Below are 20,044 nucleotides of genomic sequence, written 5' to 3'. Positions count from 1 at the left end.
TTGCCACTTTTTTGTGCATCTATCAGGAATTGGACTCACTCCTTTTCCAGGCCAGCAACCACGCTGTGAACGTAGTCCACATCAGTCTGCAGAGGTCAAACAGTTAGACACATTAGACACACAGACCGTTTTGAATTCATTGTGCTACGAGTCATACTGTATGAATACCAGATCTCACCTCCCCAACAAAGACTATAATGACACAGTCAAGTTTCTCCTCTGGTGACAGTTTGTCTATTAGTGAACGCAGCGTCTCTGACAGATAGGACTTCACCTTCCGCTTCACTGTAGGGATCCCCATCACCATGGTAACTGAGAAGAAGACAGAGCGTGAAAGGCTACAGGGGTGGCCGTTTAATAAAGCTGATCCAAAACCAAATGTTAGACAAGGACTAATTACATCAGCCTAAATGTGCGATAGCAGAAATTCCTGGCCAAACTGACAGATGGCAGTGGGAGGGATGACTGATGGAGGTGGACTGTAATGCATCTGCACTGCCATGCTGCTTGTTGTTAGAGAAACGTGTTTTAACAACAGTCACACACAATGAGGGTAAAGAAATTAATTCAGAAACATACTACATTTGAGAGTAACTGATTCCACACCTAGCAGCTACAATGTTTGGACTTTAGACAGAGGTGACAAATCTTTCTCATAGCTGGCTCAACATCATTTTTTACCCTGAGATCTGCAAAGTGCTGCTAAGTTAATTTATGAGATTTTCCAACCGGCTAAAACAACCAAAGCCACCAGCAGCAAGGAAAAGAAAAAACTAGAAAGGAGAACTAGCTGTTTTGGCCACTCCAATTCTATTACTGATTTATCTGTATTTTCTTTCAATTAATTGATAAATAATGAATCTATAAAAACTTTAACCAAAACCCAAACAAACACTTTTAAGCTGCTTATTATCCCAAATTCCAAAGATATAGCCTAACCACAAGAGAAAAACAGAGAAAAATAGCAAATCCTATATTATGAGAGGCTGGAAACAGCTGATATTATTTTACTTTATACATGACCAAATGATTAATCAACACTCTAAACTGTCGACAATTAGTTTTTTCAGTCATCTAAGCGATTAGTCTCCTCAGCAAAACCCACTGATTGCAAATATGAAGCTAATAACCACCGCTGAGCTAAGAAAGGCCATGAGAAGTATTTTGCTGAGGACAGGCTGATGAAGTCAGACAACAGTAAGACAGGGAAACAGGAAAAGAGAGAGGCTATTGTCATCTCCTTATTGCTCCTATTGTACGAGGCCTCGAGTGGTTGCTGCTAAACAGTCGGCCTCTTCTTTAGTACGGCGAGATTGCCTGAAAAGTATACCAGAGGGGAAAAAAAAAACAAAAACAGACTCTCTTACAGACATAAAAGCAGTTCATTTCACTCACGAGGAAACAAGGATCATGTTCACTAGGGAAAGACAGAGTGAGGGAATGAGAGAGTGGAAAGAATACAGCAAGCACACAATGTGAGGATGAACGAGTTGTCAGGCTGGATATCTGACACTGGATCAGTGTTTTCCTCATGCTAAGGAAAAGATGTCAGGACAGTCAGCATGAAATTGCCCATTAGCTGTGGCTCTCTTTCCCATGTTTAGGTTTCTTCTTCCTCTGTATACAGAGTATTTGCCCTCTACTGAAATCAATCCTGTGGTCACAATCTAAAGAAGGCAGTTTTGCATAATGCTTTGCATTAAATATAAAACCCTTTTCCAGAGAGGAGCCACAACAAGGCTAGCTGTTGTATAAATGTGTGTGTGTGTGTACATTTTAAAACAGGGAAGCATGCTAGCTAAGCTGATGTGGGGGGCACAAGGGACAAAAACAGAGGCACAAAACAAACTTGAGGTGCAGAATGAGTGAGCAGGACGCTGGACTTGAGAAAGGGCGCAGTCCTCCAGAGTGATCTGAGCAGCGTGGAGAATCTGTCCCAGTTTTGCTTTGTGTTTCTCACACTGAGCTGTGTGTCGTATAGCGACACCCACCACCACCAAGAAAGTAGGTCGAGGATGAAAGGAGAATGTGGGAGGAAGGAAAAGAGACAGAGAGTGACAGAATAAGGGAGGGTGGCAGACAGTGAATGAGTGATAATGCATGCGAGTGCGGCGTGAGCAGGACCGACTCCAAGACTGCCCCTCCCCATGTCCCTTGATCAGCCTGCCCGCTTCACTCTGCCATCCTTTCATCTCCTAACATGGGAGAAAAAAGGCAAAACAATCTACATTTCTGTCCGTTTCTGTGTCACATCAGTGAAAAGAACTGACTTGGCATGCTATGAACATAAAAACAGTCGTGTTTAGATGTGTTTGTAATTCCAAAAAAATTACGCTTCATGGTTTGCTTCAATGAAGCAAGTAAATGTTGTTATTTTCCCTATTTGGAACCATAGCATATTTGCCATCCTTTGTTTGTATCTATACAGTATGTTTATGTATTCTATTACATTAACCAATTAAAAAAGAAGCCTTTTTTAATAACTAATTTAAATCTTGTATGGTGAAATTTAAGAAAATCACATCACATCATGCTTTGGGGTAATTCAGGCATCAGTAATTTTTCACAACTGCCTCTCTATCAAGGCAAATACCAACAATGTTTTCCACTGAGAAAGAGGTGTTGCTGCTGGGGATGAAAGGCATCCTGAGAAATGTAGGTGCTCTATTGTAATGAGAAAAACTGAACCTTTTAAAAATAAGTCTTAAGGTTTCAAGGTCTTACAAAGCTTGAGGGACACTGCGTGCATGTGTGTGTGTGTGTGTGTGTGTGTGTGTGTGTGTGTGTGTGTGTGTGAGAGAGAGAGTGTGTGTGTGTGTACGCTTTTAAACAAAGCTTGCTAGTAGAAAACCTAGAATCTCTCTTACACACACATTCATAGCATTTTGTTATTTAAGTGGTTTGTTCAATAAATTCAATCTATTACACGAGGGGCTTAGTAAAGATAAACAGTCTTATCATCAATAACCAGTTAGAGCTATCGCATATCCTACTACCAATTATATGGATTGGGTTATTTAACCAGCCATGTGTGATGGAAAATTACCATTTCACTTACTATAGCAAGTTTCAATCATGCACTTTTAATGGTACAAACACTCTTTATACGGTCATATAGTTTTTCTTATCATAGTGGTGCACCCTAGCTGTGCCCTGGACGCCTAACCACAAAACTGGCCCAAACCAGATCGGGTCATGACCGCTTTGACACCTCTTGCTTAGTCTGTCATTGTTCGTCTAATAGTCAGTCCCCCTGTCTGATCACTCTCAAAACCTTTTACTAAATATTGCCAAAGACATAGTTTTGTCATCATTATTCTGTCTCTCACTTAAGGTGCTAATTTCCAGTACACCATGTATAGAGGGGACCTTTGCAGACACAGTAATTCTACTCCTTGTTATAATTGTTATATTTGTACTGTTTGTGTGCAGTGCTGTCACCAGTGAAATTCAGAAATTCGCAATATTCCATAAAAAAAACACGATGAGCGGTGCAAGCCTCACAGCCTATAAGTGTTGGGTGAATGGGGAGGCCACTCGTGTTTGTATAATCTGATAATTATACTGCAACATCAACAACATGAGGGCATCAGGTCTGGTCATTACCCTATTTGCAGACATTTGCAGGTGAAACGCGTCATGCACAGCTGCTCTGACGTGCGTTACTGTTTTCATCTAGAGGGCAGAACCATGTCCAATTTTTTTTTCTTCAGTGTGGCATCGCAGCAATGCAGCCAGCCAATCAGAGCCCACTCTGAAACAAAACAGAGCGTTGCCTTCATGGTTTAAATTCAATGGAAATTTAGTGACAGCTGAAAGCCTTGGCTTGTGTTTACCGATGCAGCCAAAAATGTCTGTGCGTAGGGTGAGGTTTGATATACAAAGTTCTGGACAGGTCAGTCGTGTGGGATGAAGACTGGTCCTTGGCGCATACTGTGATTTTTAGTGAGTGAGTGAGTGTGGTGTGTTTGAATGTGTTAGTTACAGAGTTGCCACTGAAGGCAATTAGCCTCAGATTAGATCTTGTTGATTAGATCGTGTTGATTAATGAACTGAGTTCACAACTTCTGCCATTCAGACTGAATGTGTAATCAGCTGAATCAAAGGTTTCTATGCCATGTTGAACCCTGTGCTGAACAGGCTATGATATCAGAAGCAAGAAATATAATAGTAAAGTAATAATATAACAATCATCAATAAAGAAAGAAGCAACAAAAAACAAAAATCTGGTTGTCCAATTAGCAGACAGTGAGTGGGAGTCGGGACAACAGTACGGAGAGGTTGGGACCTGGGAAACCGGGTAACCCTGTAGGATGGTGTTGCAAAATAATCAAAATAATCTAGCTATGTAGAACAGGTTCACAACAAAGGCGGATTGTTTTAGCTTGTTGCCAGGGGTTAGCGAGCTAACCAACTGTCAGTCTTAGGACAGCTCATGCCTCTTTCACTGTTGAGTAGATGCATGCCAGTTTAGTCTGAACACCCAGCATAGATGTTCCCTGAGCTGACTGGTAGGTCAGGTGTGTGTCACATGCCTAAAGGCAAAGAATACCACAACATGTGTTATGCTCTTCCAGTGGGGAACTGGGGCTTTGCAATAAAGACAAAAGAACAAGCTGGCAGCATGTGCATTAGTGCAGACGTGTGACTGTCCACACTCTCCTCAAGCCAACAGAAGAGTCAGCACCAACAAAGAATGGAGTAGAAGGAATTCCAAACTGGGGAGAAAAAGGAGGCGGGGAAGATGTCTTCAACTGGACTCTGGGCCATGTTTAATAGTTGGGTCAGTGTAAACAACTGCTGGTGTTGCTTGGCAACAAAATAAGTTCAGACTTTGTGTAAAAGGCACAAGTTGGCAAGCTGGTGGCTTGCCAAAGGCCATATGAGTTTTGAGCAAGCCAGGCGGTGTTTACAATAATGCCCTTTTGTTGGTTTCTGTCTTAAAGGGCTTCAGTCAGGCCCTACACCAACCATTACAGTCTCAGAGGTACTCTGAACTGTTTCTTCCCATAATCCTTGTTCAATTTAAAGTGGGATGACGTCCTAATTTGCATAGCTATAAATATCCCAATGTCAAATATGCTTAGACCAGCAGAGAAACAAGGGGGGAAGTAAAAAAAAAAAAAAAGAAAGAAAGACAAAGACGTAGACGAAGAAAAACAATGAATAGAAAAAGGAGAGGTTCAAGGCACTATTGGGTCATGTATGTTTTGTGGGAATGCACCGGTGGTACAGAGGCAAAACTTTTCTGAGGAAGTCAGGTGTCTCCGCAATCCACCTACAACAAGATCTGCCATCACTTCCCAGGAGCAGTACCAGCTTGGTAGGGCATTCCAGTCAACACAACTCATAGTGTGTTAGGGTGGGAAGCTGGTGAGAACAAAGCAGTAGGCAGCTACAAACTGCATTATCAGTAGCTACGCATTTTCTCTAGAATTTCCAAGAGAAAGCCAAAAAGAGTCTTAAAACCTTGTTTGCGCGTAACAGATACCTTCCCACCATAAACACAGACAGACTGGCAATGACTAAGAGACAGCAATGATAGGCGAAGCTTTTTTTCTTTTTCCTGTGGGAAAACCTTGTACTCACTGATCAAAACAGGCTATGGACCAGGGACAAGAAACTCCTATTTATTCCAGGCTGCTCCCTCCTTCCTTTCCTCTAATTTGTCTAGGGCCTCTGTTCTTCCCCTCAGCCATTGTCATTAGGAATGTGGAAACACCACTTGAGCTGTTCAGCCCATAAACTTGCTCCCCAAATTCACTCCACCTATCACACTCGCCTGTCCCGGAGAAGTGATCCTCTTAAAGAGAACTTGATATAGCAGAGGTCACATGCTGTATGCTGTTGCTTGAGAGGTGAGAGGAAGACATTTTTAAAAATAAAAATAGAGTTGCTGAATATATGAGCAGAACAGGAGCTAATAGGACAGAGTGAAACAGGGAAAAAAAATCCATACAAAAGGGAAGGCTAATGACAGCAGCTTTGACAGGACGTGTGCACTTTGTGAGCTTTGTACAAAACGTAGTTTTACAGCATCTTTACTGTAGAAAACTATCAAGAGAAAAATTACACACTGGGTTTATTGTGGCCTACATCTAATGATTTTGTAATCTTATGTTCAGTATGTTCCAAACGTAAACTTTCTTTGTAAAGCACTTTTCGTGTTACAGTTTATACCCCTCAGGTTCAATGGATGAAAGAAGAAAGGACAACAGAAAAGCAGTTGAACACACAAGTGTAAATACATGTCAGAAAACAAAGTGGGATAGAGATTTGACAGGAAATCCCTCTCCGATTAATCTAAGAGGTAGGATAATACAATGTGTAAAGTAAATAGGGAATTATATTGTACATACACTGTAATTATCTTCAACTCTGCATGTTCTTCAGAATGATCCTAATGCAAAGCTCAATCCCAAGGGGATACTTGTTGTGAACTGATCAACAACTGAAAACTTGTTGAGACTTGTTCTCTCCCTGGTGCAAAGAAGATGTTTCGAGATTTTATGGTGTTTATGTAGGGCGAGCAGGCATATTCCAATGAAGAAAACCACCTCAGCAATCAGGGAAGTTACTCTTGTTCTGAATCTGCAGTGTGTTGCAATCGCTCACCTCCTGTGCGGCCGAGACCGACCTGCACGGCAGGGTGCAGGCTGCCCTCATTGTTGAGAAGGTGAGGCAGGTGGTGGTAGATATTTGGCACCTGGAGAGGTTTCCTATTTGCGAGCTCCTTCAGTAATTTCTGCGTCTCATCTGACAGCAGGCACAGAGAAACCAGTTAAGTGGAGTGCTCTTCTCAGTTTCATCAAAAGATGACAGGAACGAAATTATGCTGACTTTTAAAGCATCACCTGTTAACATTAAAGTGCTCTGGTAGAACACTGATGCTTTAACTACAGAATTACAGCCTTAAATATTTAAGTATACACTGACTTACTTACAGTACAAAACTCCCTGGCTGCAAGACCCTGTCTATGCTTATGACTTACTCCATACTGCATGGTGTACATAATGATACCACTGTGTTGGTGTTGTTCCCACAACATCATAATTAATGTTGTTACCAGACCATCTTTGCAACTATATTTTTGTGACGTCATAGCTTTGCAACTCGAGAAAAAGACAGAACAATATGCACATGTGAGACATTAGTTTTTCTAATGGCTAGAAATGTAAAAAGTAGACAAAAAAGTAAAAAGCATTCGTTTTATCTCGGAGCACTGCATGTTTTGGATTTGAACCTATTCAACAGACGATGCAGAGCCAATGCAAGTGAGGAACGCTCGATTAGATGAAAATTACACATCGACATCTGTTCTGGACAAATGACTGAAAACATTTCATGTTTTTTCATGTCCATCAAAGCACAGTTAATGAGTCTTTGTACGTGTTTGCATCTATGTGTCAGTTACCGGAGAAGTTTGTGAGGGCATCTTTGCTGCTGTTGGTCTCGGCGATGGCGCGTCTGAACTGCTCAAGAATGTTGTTGAGCTCGGACGAGCGCTGCAGCGTCCTGTGCTCTGCCACACGAAGGCGCTCTTTCAAGGCATGGAACTCCCTCTGGTAAGCTATCAGCTTCTCTATAAGAAAAAATAGAATAGAAAAAAAGGGTGCATTAGCAGGTGACAACTTGCACTGTGTTAAGTCCCAGTAATTGGGGGAAGAACGAAAAAACAAACAAACAGTGGTCTAATAAAGGACCACTGTTGGCTCCAGAAAGAGTAAGATTCGGCCAGGAAGTGGAAACATCTTAACAGACTTGGGCAACCACCAGGCAGACCCAACACTCATAAAAATGTAATACCAGGAAGAGTGCAAATCTATCAGCGTGGCAGGGACTTTAGACATTTGACTGAGATTACATGATATTATATTAGATGTTATATTTTATTATATTACATTATATTTCACCACTTTATCTAAGCAATAATTTACAGCTAATATTTCACTATCATAGGCTAAGACAGAACATCACAACTAAAACGAAGGGCGGTAAAGACTTCATTAGTCATATCAAAAAATACCAATGGAAGGTATAAAAACCAGTGGAGTGACACAAACCAAATTCTAGAACTCACTTCAGCTCTTTCAATAAGAGAAAATGTTGAGAGAATTTCAATCTGCATCAAAAAACTGGTCATATTCATGTGTACCAGATTGTTTGTTTCAAGTAAAGATAATAGTTGTTGAGAATTGGATATGTTCAAACATGGTCTTTTTCATAATGGTGAATTTAAAAATTCCTCCTCTTGAATCTGCACCAAAAGCTAATCACTTGTTGCTCTAAATATCCCGAACAAGGGTTACATTTTTTCTTTGGTCTACACTCTAACTGAGCTAAATTATCTAATGTTAACTGAGCAATGAGTGTGCTTTTTCAGCCCTCACATTCATGTGGTTCCAAACACTCTACTGAATCTGGAGAGTAGTTCAAGGCTCTGCTGAGAGAAGGAAGAGAGCTACCCCTTCCCAGCCAGGATTTCTGTTCCATTCCTATTGTAAATCCAGAGTTGAACGTGCTTTTGCAGTTGGAGCTCCATAACTATGGAACAGTCTTCCCCATTCCACCAGATCTACTGAACCTGTGGTTTGTTTTAAACGGCTGGTGAAACCTCATCTCTAAAGGTTAGTTGTAGCTGTTTTTTTTAATAAATACTCTGTTTGTCTTTATTTTTGTTCATTTTGATTGTGTGCTTCAATTTTTGTCTCTGTGTCAAGCACATGTATTTGAATGAGTGTATGTGTACCTAAATATGTATGTATTCATGTATGTATGTAAGAGTGTACACAATACTATATTATATATTTGTATGTGCATATTTCAGTCTGTTATATAAAGTGCAATACAAATTATTAAAAGGCTGTACTAGGATTGACTTGGCACAAACCTGCTTTTCATATCTCTGAACTACTGCAGCCAGTTAATGCTATCAACAATGATACAGCACTCAGGAGCAGCAGTTTATTGGCAATACCAGCTGCATGTTTTCCTGGAAATTACTTTTGAGGTTTAGAGACAGAACCTGTCCTCGGTGAGCTCTTATGAGGAAACAGAAGTTTTGCAGCAGGTGTACAAGTTCTAAAGAAGAGGCTATGAAATTCCATGAGAAGGGAAGTAAGCTATGGTCAGCAAGTTCATAGTGAATCTGGAAATTATTAGCAATGACTTTACTTTGTTCCGAATTTCATGAGGTTACAAGAAAGAACGTCTCTGGTGTGTATCTGTGTGTTAGGTGGGGTTTTGAGTTTGGCCAGTCTCTGATCTTCCTCTGCGGGTAGATTTATAGTGCCCTTTCGGTGAGCCCTCCGCCATAACAAAACCCAGCCTCCCTTTATCTTCCCCTCTCCATCACTCTCTCTCTGACTGAGCTATTGTCCATCCACTCTGCCCTGGCTGCTTTCCACACAGAACCATGTTGTTCCACCTGAATGTTGATCTCCAAGACATACAGGCAGATGCTGTCATTTGGCCCAAACCTCATGAAAAGGGCAGCTTCAAAATAAAACAGACTTTCATCTTCACATCAGTCCTTTGATTGTCAGACTCCAGTTGAAACCACACCTGTAATCACGCCGTGCAAAGAAACAAAGACACATAGAGCGCGGCAGGAGCAGAAACAAGAAGTGGCTAGGGTTTCTATTTAGCTATACATCGCCTGCACACAGATGTATTAGGTGGCGAAAGTGTAGGCTTTCGTATTGCTTAATATCACATTCTCTTTCAAGAGAGTGCCTCCTGTAATTACCTGAGCAGTGTGTCAGTGCCAAAATATGCTGGGCAGGGTTCACACAAGTCCCTTGACATTTCAGTTAAATGTCACTCCCTATAATACAGATCAAGTGGTATCAACATAAAATTTGAGTAATAGGGTGATTGATGAAGCTGCTCTACCGGTATACATGGATGGCTGAATGGGAACACAAAATGCATTAAACAATTAGACCTACCTGAGGTCTGGAGCACATCCATTCAATCTCATTATTCTTTTCTGCTCTCTGGAACCCTGAGTGGTGGGGGAAGGGCTAAGTGGCTACGCTCTGCCCCTGAGCGTGACAACCTCTCTCCTTCCTCACATCCAACCTCGTTTCTTAACACGTCTCATCCCTTCCTTCTAATTTCATACCACTTTTCACAGGTCAATGTTTGTTCGATGTATCCTAAATTTGTCTAATTTTGTAAACTATCTGCACTTCCATCCCGGCATACACCTTTGTCTTTTCCCTCCTCCTTTCGCTCCTGGTTTCTATTTACCCAGTGGTCTCCTCCCCTGTGATATTTTGCCTTGACGTGTCATCTTGATTCGTTTGCTTAGTTTATTTGATTTATTAACGAGACAGGAATGGGAGGAGTAGGGAGTGGATGGATGTTCAACAACTAGCCTTTAAAGCAAACAGACTGAAGGCCTCAGAGTCACTCACAGGCAACTGTGCAGACATGCACGTCTGACAAAAAAGGAGATATTGCCATTCCTTATAAAGTCTTTCATGCAGCAAATTTGAAGTCAATGTGTTAATTCTCTTCTACTAAAAGTTCTGTTCTGATGCTCCAAGCGAATAAATCAGGAAAAAAAAGTGGTAAATGGAGGCAAATTAATAAATAGCGACTTGGCATATATGACAAAAAAAAATTCCATTTCTTTTTATGTTGCATTAATGTTATTGGGAATAGATAAGTGAGAAGACGATGGGCTTATCTCCAAAAGGCATAAAGTTAAAGATGAGACATTCTCTTCAACATTTTAGGCAAGATTAGTACATTTCTGATTTGTACAATTTTAGAGTGAAAAAAGGAAAAGAGCACCATACAAACGTTTGGGGACCCCAAGAGATTTCAGCTCTCAGATAACTTTTACAAAGGTCTCTGACCTTAATCAGCTTGTTCGGATTATGGCTTGATCACAAGGGAAGGCCAGGTGATGCAAATTTCAAAGCTTCAGAAATCCTATAAGTCCTCAAACCTTGTCCCAACAATCAGCATTTCTGGAGTGGTGGAGCACTGTTCCATGTCCTCACCACAAAATTTAATGCCAGAAGTTAACAAAAAAAATCATTCTGGAAACAAGTCATGTGGACCGAAAAAAGGGTGCAGAATTTCATGAAAAGATGACCTCGGTTAAAACTATTAAACGCCTGGGTGGATCGATAATGTTTGTGGTTTGTGTTGCAGCAAGTGGCACTGGGAACATTTCACTGTTAGAGGGAAGAATGAGTTCCATCAAATACGAGCAAAACCAGGAAACAAACATCACAGTGTTTATAATTCACATCAAAATCCACAATGGACTATCTCAAGAAGCACAAGTTGAAGGTTTTGCCATGGCCCTCACAGCCCCCTCACCTAAACATCATCAAAAACATGTGGATTAACTTCAAACTAGCAGTGAATGCCAGACAGTCCAAGAATCTCGCAGAACTAGAAGCCTTTTGCGAGGAAGAATGGTAAAATATCCCTCACACAAGAACAGAAAGACTCTTGCTGGCTACAAAAAGCCTTTACAAGCTTTACAAGTGATACTTGCCAAAGGGGGGGTTACTAAGAAGGATGCCCAAACTTTTGCTTCAGGCTCTTCTCCATTTTTGTTATTTTAAAACTGCAAAAGATGGAAATAATAACGTAATTTCACTTGAAATGTGTCATCTTTAACTTAATGCCATTTGCTAATCAGGTCATCAGGAACAGAAATTTTGACCCGGGGTACCCAAACTTTTGTATGCCACCGTAGCAGTTATCCACGCGTGTACTGCAACTTTACAGCAAAACTGTGCAGCTAAATTTTGTGCTGAGTTCAGTAACTAAAAAAAGTTAACTGCCTCCAGACATACAGTTGAGCTTGAATGTAATGATTGTATCCGTTTTAAGCTGATGTTTCAATTTAGAACAGATGTCTCTGCAGACTTCTTTAAGACACTGCAAGACCCTTGACTGTAGGCTGTAAAAAAAACAAAATCAGAGGAGTTACATTAACCACGTAGCTCATCTCATCTCTCATTTGAAAACTCAAAGCCCTCCTTTGTAAACAATGTTTTACAGGTACTTATCCATTCACAGTTACAACATGCTTGTTGTGCCTGTTGTGACACTGTGCTTCCTCACTTTGACTTCATCAAAGACATCTGAAGACTGTATGTCAGAGAGAGAGCGTAGAGACACACAGCATAAGCTTGGCTATACAGATCTTCAAACTGCCGACGTCTTCTGTACTTCACAGTTTGAGAGCGGACGAGGATGATCTTAGTGCTGAGAAATACTTCACAGAAATCCACCCCTGAACTCACCAGCGTGTTAAGAGTTTTATCAGTCAATCTATTAGCTCATCAAAAGCCCTCACAGTGATCTTGTCCTTGACCTCGCTCTCCCTTGCTGATGCATGCTGCTGACTGCGGGTTCAAGAGTGCTGATAAGGGACTTGAGCAGTTTATGTTTGCATGAGTGAGAGAGTTGCAGTACATAATATGCAGATGTCCTTGTTGGAGCAAAGTTTCACTTTTCCGGCACATTTTCACTTTAAAATACACAACTTCCAATAAAGCAGAAATAATGTCCAAACAGACTAACAGGACATTCATGTATGCAGTATGTGCTAGCCAATGAGCTATGCTCAAAAAATGTCCTTTGACAGTTTTGCTGATCCCTTGTCTACTGTATTGAACACATTTAGTTTCTAAAGGGAAAAACAAATCAAACCTCACCTATATGTTTTGAAGGTATTTGTTCTTGGTCACCTTAAAATCTTGATGAAATAATAAGCACCATTTTCTATTCCTTAATGGTAACACAAAAACTGGAGATTAATTCTCTAATTCTTGAAATACTGGCACAGCTAATTTTTATGAGAAGTACAGATGAATGAACACCAGCTGTTCAAAGGAAATTGTGTTTAAAGGGGTCAGTTAACCCACTATACAAAAAAAAAAAAAATAAAGAAAAAATAAGTGTTATCACTGTATACCACTACTCGTCCACTTGTTCGGCTGCTGAAAAGTGGATATCTGAGAAATCCACCATTTACAGAAAATTCAGTTTTCTTGAAAATGTCACTCATACCAGTTTGTTTGTATACATAGCCACACACTTTCATTGACACTGTTTAAAAATGGAGAATCTGGCAGCTTGCCAGAAGCCCCATTTATCAAATGAACATTTTTTCCTCATTTCGATCTCAGCAGACTGTCTCTGTGTACTGACAGAAATCCAATTTACCTCAAAAGCACTTCAGCTTTTATTCAAGTTATACTGTAAAATTAGCAACTCTCACAAATTTAACACTCACATTAATCTAACGTGACTTATGGACTTAAATAGACATAAGTATGACTATTTCTTTATTGCCACAGTCAAATGAAGAATCACACTGTACTATGACTGATAACCATTGGGCCAAAAGGATTACTTTTAAGTGAAAATAGTAAAACATTTTTTTTTTAATTTTGGTTTAAAATCTCACCAGGTGGAAATCATGCAATACTTATCTTCACCCAGAAAAATAATCAAACCAACACACATATAATACTGCTCACGCACAAAGTAGTAGTATTGATTTTTGGTGGTATTTCCCTGAAGAGAAGTGCAAATCGATCCATGAGTAGGCGAGTGATACTCCCTCAACGGTTCCATGTAGTTTGCAGAAAGAGAAAATGCACACCTTTATTCCATTCTATTTGTCTTTGCAGAACCCCACAACCCTTTGTGAACAGGTTGTGGGGGTCAAAAAGTAAAGCAGTATCAAAAGAGGAAAGACTCGCATTTGCCCCCTTGGCAACTTTCCAGCCCAGATTCCCAATTTTGCTTCCTCACCATGGGCTCATTGTTTCTACTGACCTCCACCCACTTCTTCCTCTATCGTGCTGCAAGTCATGATAAGCTCCTGCAGCCTGCTGTTTTTTTGTGGCAGAGCATGCTGTCTGGCGGCACTGAGCCGAGACTATGGCCCTGCTCTGCTTACTTCCACTCCTCTAGCTCCACTTGGGCATGTCAGACTATGATAAGCCAGGGCTAAGGAAAAACGCCACTTTAGGGATGTTAACCAATTAAATGTTTAATCATATCCAGGAAATCCAATTGAATTTTTTCCCGATTTCGTTTTTATTTTTCAAAAGTCTGCTTTCACTACATTCTGTCATTTTATAAGCAAAACAGTAAAGCCATAACTATTTTCAGAATTTATCAAAAACATGTTTAAATGATATCTAATGATATTTATTGACTAAGTTTAACATAGTTAAACAAATATGTATGGGAACATACAACCTGACAATCAATAACATTGACCCTGTTTACACCTTGCACTAATATGCACTTCATATCCAAATTGTGTCTAGATGTGATTTAACCTGATTATATTTCCACCTGGTTTGTAAATAATATATAATATGCGTCTCCAGTGTCCACAGTTCTGTCCATCTTCCTTCTTACACCCTCCTCTCCTTTGCATGAGTCCAAAAAAAAAAAGATGAAGCTAAAGTATTGTATAGACTTCTGATAGCTTTGGGAAGTGTGGGAAGAAGCTGTCTTTGACAACTGGAATGCCGAAAACGAAAGCAGAGTACAATGCTGTTTTATGCAGCTGCTTTTATTGCAGCTTTGGTCAGCGCCAGCATTGTCCAGTGGACCATCTGGTGGGAGAGGAAAGTGATGGGGACCTTCACGGACGAAGACTGGGTGTGAAACCTACATATGCAGCGTCAAATTTTCGATGACTTTAGTCAAGCCCTTTCCGATTGCAGTCCCATCACCGAAAAATGCATTTTAATGCAACGTGTAAAGGTGGTCGATAGCTGCGGTTAGCATGTGTTCAGTAGCACCTGTAAGAAATCGGGGGAAATGTGCCTTTAAACTAAAATATATTTTCCACATCGGAGTGGCCACCGGGATTTATGTGATGAAAATTTCGTCATCTCCCCATTTCAGTGAGGGCCTGTGTGGAGCATCTGTGTGCAGCCCAGACTAGGTGAATTCCTGTGAAGTATATCTGGCCCTCAACATGTAGACTCCACGATTCTGGATCTGGGATCAACTTGAGCACAGCTCTCAAAATGCTTGTAGGTATGCACAACCACATCCACACAGACAAAATGTGTACAAACAGCTCCTTGTATATACAGAAAGCTTATGCCACAGATTAATCAACAGAGTACGGTTAGAGGCCAACAGTCGCTGTCTCTCCTCCCTGACACTGAGGAGAAATTGTGTGCCGTCGGGGAATTCTGCCGGGAAAGAACGTGCATGAATGAATGAATAACAATGTGGGATACAGGAAGTGAACAGAAGCACGGGGAGGGAAACAGTGATTGTTAATTCACCAACAGATGATGACGCTTGCTCCTGTTTAGACAGAGTGTGGGTATGAATGTGTGGGTACGAAACACAGAAAAAAAAAAAAGAAAAACTAATCCCACTGTCTCACTGCCTTGTCAGCACTCTCATCCATTCTCTCCATCATACTGCCCACCTCAGGCTCTTCTCATCCTCTCTTTTTTAAGATTTGGCCTTTCTACTATCTTCCTCCTTCTAGGCCACTTAGGATTTCTCTGGCAGACTGCCCTACCCCAAAGTGCACCGCACACAAACTAAATGTACACACAAATACATATAACCAGACACTACAAATGAAAAAACACAATGTTCAAGCATGTCCTCTGTATCTGGCCTACCACCCTCTGTATCTGTCTGCTCATTTACCTCTGTTACTGCAATCACTTGTGCTATTTCTGGCCCATTGTGTTTGATGTGATGATTGAAGAAAACCATGCCTTAAAACACAGAGGAAGGGGAACACATGGGTTCAAGGAAGGCAAGCAGGAAATTACATTTACAGGGAGGAAGAGTGCTATGTGCTTGGTGACAGTCTCAGCAGATGTGCTGAAGCCATAAACACCTCAGAGTTGTCTCAAGCTAGGGCTGGAAATCACTGAGCAAGTATCAATAGAGTGCTCACAACTATAGCAAATATCAAAATAAAAACAAGTACATGACAGGGAAAAACATCTGCAACACATCATTCCTATAACTTAACAATAATTGAAAATTCAAACTGGATCCTAATACCAGAACAGAGCTTGCTTCTCCTTTAATAGCACAAAAAACATAATACACATGAACATGTAGAGAAATGCAAAGTTTGACAGGCCTGCTGCTGCCTAGTTACAGTCACTAAGCTAGGATTGGATAGTTGCTATTTGAAGGAGGAGTTTAGCGAAGGCCCAGTTGTGCACCACAAGCACACTCTACTATTATTAGTGTGGTAAACACAAACAAGAAAGGTCATCAAGTGACAAACTACTGAAAGAAACAAATGGCAACTTTCTCATTTTGAGCAAATGCATTTAGAGCGCCAGTCCATTTAAAACACTAATACTAGTGTACCAGTGTATAACACTACATGCTACATCAACTTTTTTTCTCACCGCTGTCACAAACCACAACAATATTATTCATATTTATCTTGCTAGTCAGTCTTGTTAAGATCTATTTCCGATATAACAACAGAGATACCAGAGCGCAGTCTCTTACAAGGGGATGGGGTAGACTCCAACAGAGAAGTACACATTCTGGAGAGTCATTCAACATGGAGTGTTTGGACAGCTGACTGGCACAGCTCTCATACACAGCAGTCAAGTGACCAGGAACAAGACAGGATGTCGGAAGCAATGGGTTAGGGGAAAATAAACAAATAAATAAAATAAAAAAATTGCCTAACATTACCTCTCCACCCAAAAAACCACTAACTGTGTCTTACTGACTACAATAACTGACTATACAGCACAGTCATGAGCCTACATACAAATATGCTCTCTGTGTACAAATACCAGAACAGGATTTAATATTTTTCATTTTCAGAATGACTCAATGCCTGAAGCCAAGTACACTCTAAACGCCCACGCTGGGCAGCATCAAGAGAAGAAACCATCGATAACTGCAGGGAGAGATGATACGGGACATCAAAGAGGCATGTATGTTAAAAAAGAAAAGACAGAAAAGCTGCATTAGAACATCTCATGTTGAGATAAGAAACAACACAAACGCAGAGAAGCAAGGAGGCAGTGCAATACAAGGTAAAGTACAAGAATAAAGCCTGTGATCTGGTTGATGCAGGTAAAGCCTACACTTGAAGGCAATACAATCAGTTGTATGTACCCTGGGATTGACATACTGAAATATTATATTTAGTATATTCAGCTTCAGGCATCTAAAGTCACAAAATTCTTTTCTGCAAGTATGTAAGTGTGCATGTGAGAACACCAGACTTTTATTTGAGACCTTTGAAAGATGTGTTTAGTGTCAGGAATTAACTGCATCCCTTTGATCTCAGTCAGAAAGAGAAAGACAACAGCCCAGCGTTGTGCACAAAGATTACAACTTTTCAGCAAAGACAGAGCTATTTGTGTCAGCGGCCTTCACATAAGCTAATGCTGCCCAGAGTTTATGGTGTAAATCAATACTCCAGCTTTCACTACAAGGCCAAAAAGGGATCTTCATTACAGCTCGCACTCTCGTTTACCCCCTGAACATGAACATTTGACACATTTTGTAGTCCACTCTGATATGAACAGATTAAACAAATTGGTTTGCAGTTTTCAATACTACCTTACGTTTCCTAATGCACTGCAGCTTAATAGAACCCAAGCAAATAGTCACAACATAACAAATAAAAAGCATACATTTGACAACACATAGGCAGCATATAGGAAAGAAATACTGCAAATAAGCAAAACGCTATTAAATTAAGAGGTACATTCTCTAATTTGTTAACACCTACATGACACAAAAAAAACCTGTTGCATATACAGACAAACCAAGAAAATACAAAAATGCTGCAAGTCCACCACTATGCTTCTCTAAAACTGACAAATATGTCAACCATATTGGTGTCTGAAAATTAGCTAACAATGGTAGTTTCAGTTTGGAGATAGTGTCTATAAGCCTCCTACTGTTTGCCCGTTACCACTTGCTAATTTTTAGAATCCCAAGGAAACTTCTGCTGTGTTGTGAGTTGTGTTGTTATGTAGGATTTACAGCTTTACTGTATCAGTGGATAGTTTCTTTATCAAACTTACTATTTTCTAAAAGTACACGTTTAAATTATAGGATGACGTGCAGAGTTCATAATATATAGTGCAAAGTGTCACACATTTCAGCAGCATTTAAAATATTAATTGGTTATTGAAGAATACAATTAATGGTTTCAAATGGCTCTCATAATATAAGATATATTTTTCGGCCAATGTTAAACCTTACAGATTAAATTGTGCTCATATATAACTGTTTTCTAGGTGTTTTCTTACTTCTAGACTAGTAGACTAGTTTAAGTTTAACCTTCCGTATGAACATCAAGGAAATTAGTCATTGGGAACATGCCTAGACAGAACACAGGGGGGGGGTACAATAAAGAAAGCATCAGATTTTTGCCTGTTTCAATGCTTCGAAAGTTGAACATTTGACATATGCCGATAGTATTAACTGAAGGGACAACTGTGAGGTAAAAATAAGGGCACTTGTTTCCAGCTTATAGAAAAACACTAGCCAATTTTATCAGGTTTTATAATAATTGTGTGAAATTGAACACAAGGATTCACACTCAATATCCCTGTTCTGACTACAGACTTTATCAACAGGTCCATCAGACAGCGTAGAGGTCATCAACACTTGACCTTTGCTATTATCACCCTGGCACTTTCATCAAGTCATGGACCAGTCTTAGCTTGCTCTAGTGGTGGCACTCACTGGACTCCATTTAAAGGAAAATATTTCATCATGCTGATAAGCTCCACAGTAATCACAACATGAACCCTTGGCTTGGAATTTATCTAAAGGCTGCAATTATTTACACTCTGCTGATAATAACTCACTAAGGCCCACAACCCTCCCCAAATGGATTGGGTTAACCCTGGCAAGTAAGCACTCAGCCCTTGCATACTAGTGAAGCACAGCACTTGCTTAATAAGCCTGAGCCCAGATGTTTGACAGGGCATGTAAAAATATGGTTAACATTCAGGTGAAAGCCCTCACTGTGTCCACAGGAAGGGAAATGGCATTGAACGGTGTGATAATCAGGAAGTGCTGCAGACTGTGCTGCCTGGTGATTTAAACCTTGGGCACATGCTCAATTATCCCTAACTGATCGGCGTTTGATGGAAACAGAACAGCGTGGAGATGATGACTGAGTACAGATCTGCCATGCTGTGAAACTGTGAAAACGCATAGGTCAGTGGGAATAGTAATACCTGGAAGCAATGCACACGAACGACTTAAGAAAGACCAATTATTACACCTGGTACCCCTTGTATAATGCACGCTGCACCACGAGAACGTATGGAATGGCACGCTGCATGTTAATATCAATGCACCGTGACTGGGTAAAAACAGGATGGGTCCAAAGCAGACAGCAACACCTGCCGTCCTACGACATGCTGCTGGACCCGCGTCAGTCTGATGACCGCCAGTTTGTTAACCAGGCCTTTACAACAGTCGCTCTGTCTCAGAGCCGGCGACAGAACAGTTGAGCTTACCTTTGCCATTCTGCCACGCTGTGTACCAGGACAGGCTGAGGAAAGACGTGAAGAAAATAATTGCAGTGGCCACAGTTCCATTTCTGAGCCTCATCTCATTTCAGCGATGCCTCGCCTCGGCTGAGTGTCGGGGACCCCGGAGCTGCCGTTGCCTCCCTCCCTCCTCGCGCTGCCCTCAGGCTGTTGAGACTGCCGTGGGCGCAGGCATATGGGGGCGTCAAGCGGTTAAAAAAAAAAAGAAACTGGTTAACAGGGCTGTGAACACGGACTCCTGCGCTGGGAAGGGAGTACTCGGATGTCCTCTCAGTCTCGATGTGTCTTCCCTCGTCGTTGTTCGGAGGGCTGCAACTGGCTCCTCCTGTGTCGTCCTACGGCGTTCAGTCACGAGTCAACTGCCTTCCGTGACAAGACAGGTTACATGGTGGGTTAAGATAGGACGAGCTAGCTGCCGATACAATCCATGTTTTTACAGCCAACCATTAGCTACAAGTTCTAAGTGGAAGGCATATCGACTGTGTAACGGCTGATCCTTTGG

General features: G+C 40.9%; 1 protein-coding gene across 1 annotated transcript in view; it reads right to left on the bottom strand.

The window, feature by feature from the left end:
- The window catches only part of mgat4a (alpha-1,3-mannosyl-glycoprotein 4-beta-N-acetylglucosaminyltransferase A), a 28,349-nt gene extending 8,305 nt beyond the window's left edge, over positions 1 to 20,044 (bottom strand). The window contains exons 1-5 of the mRNA XM_041950392.1: positions 19,510 to 20,044; positions 7,416 to 7,583; positions 6,616 to 6,756; positions 179 to 312; positions 40 to 86 (exon numbers count right to left, since the gene is read on the bottom strand). Of these exons, the coding sequence (XP_041806326.1) occupies positions 40 to 86; positions 179 to 312; positions 6,616 to 6,756; positions 7,416 to 7,583; positions 19,510 to 19,603 (584 nt within the window). The 5' untranslated portion in view covers positions 19,604 to 20,044. The remainder of the gene's footprint in view (positions 1 to 39; positions 87 to 178; positions 313 to 6,615; positions 6,757 to 7,415; positions 7,584 to 19,509) is intronic.

The sequence above is a fragment of the Chelmon rostratus genome, chromosome 13 (genome assembly GCF_017976325.1).
Source record: "Chelmon rostratus isolate fCheRos1 chromosome 13, fCheRos1.pri, whole genome shotgun sequence".
NCBI classification, from domain to species: domain Eukaryota; kingdom Metazoa; phylum Chordata; class Actinopteri; order Chaetodontiformes; family Chaetodontidae; genus Chelmon; species Chelmon rostratus.
Note: the sequence above shows the minus strand (reverse complement) of the source record. Positions and strands in the feature narration are given on the sequence as shown.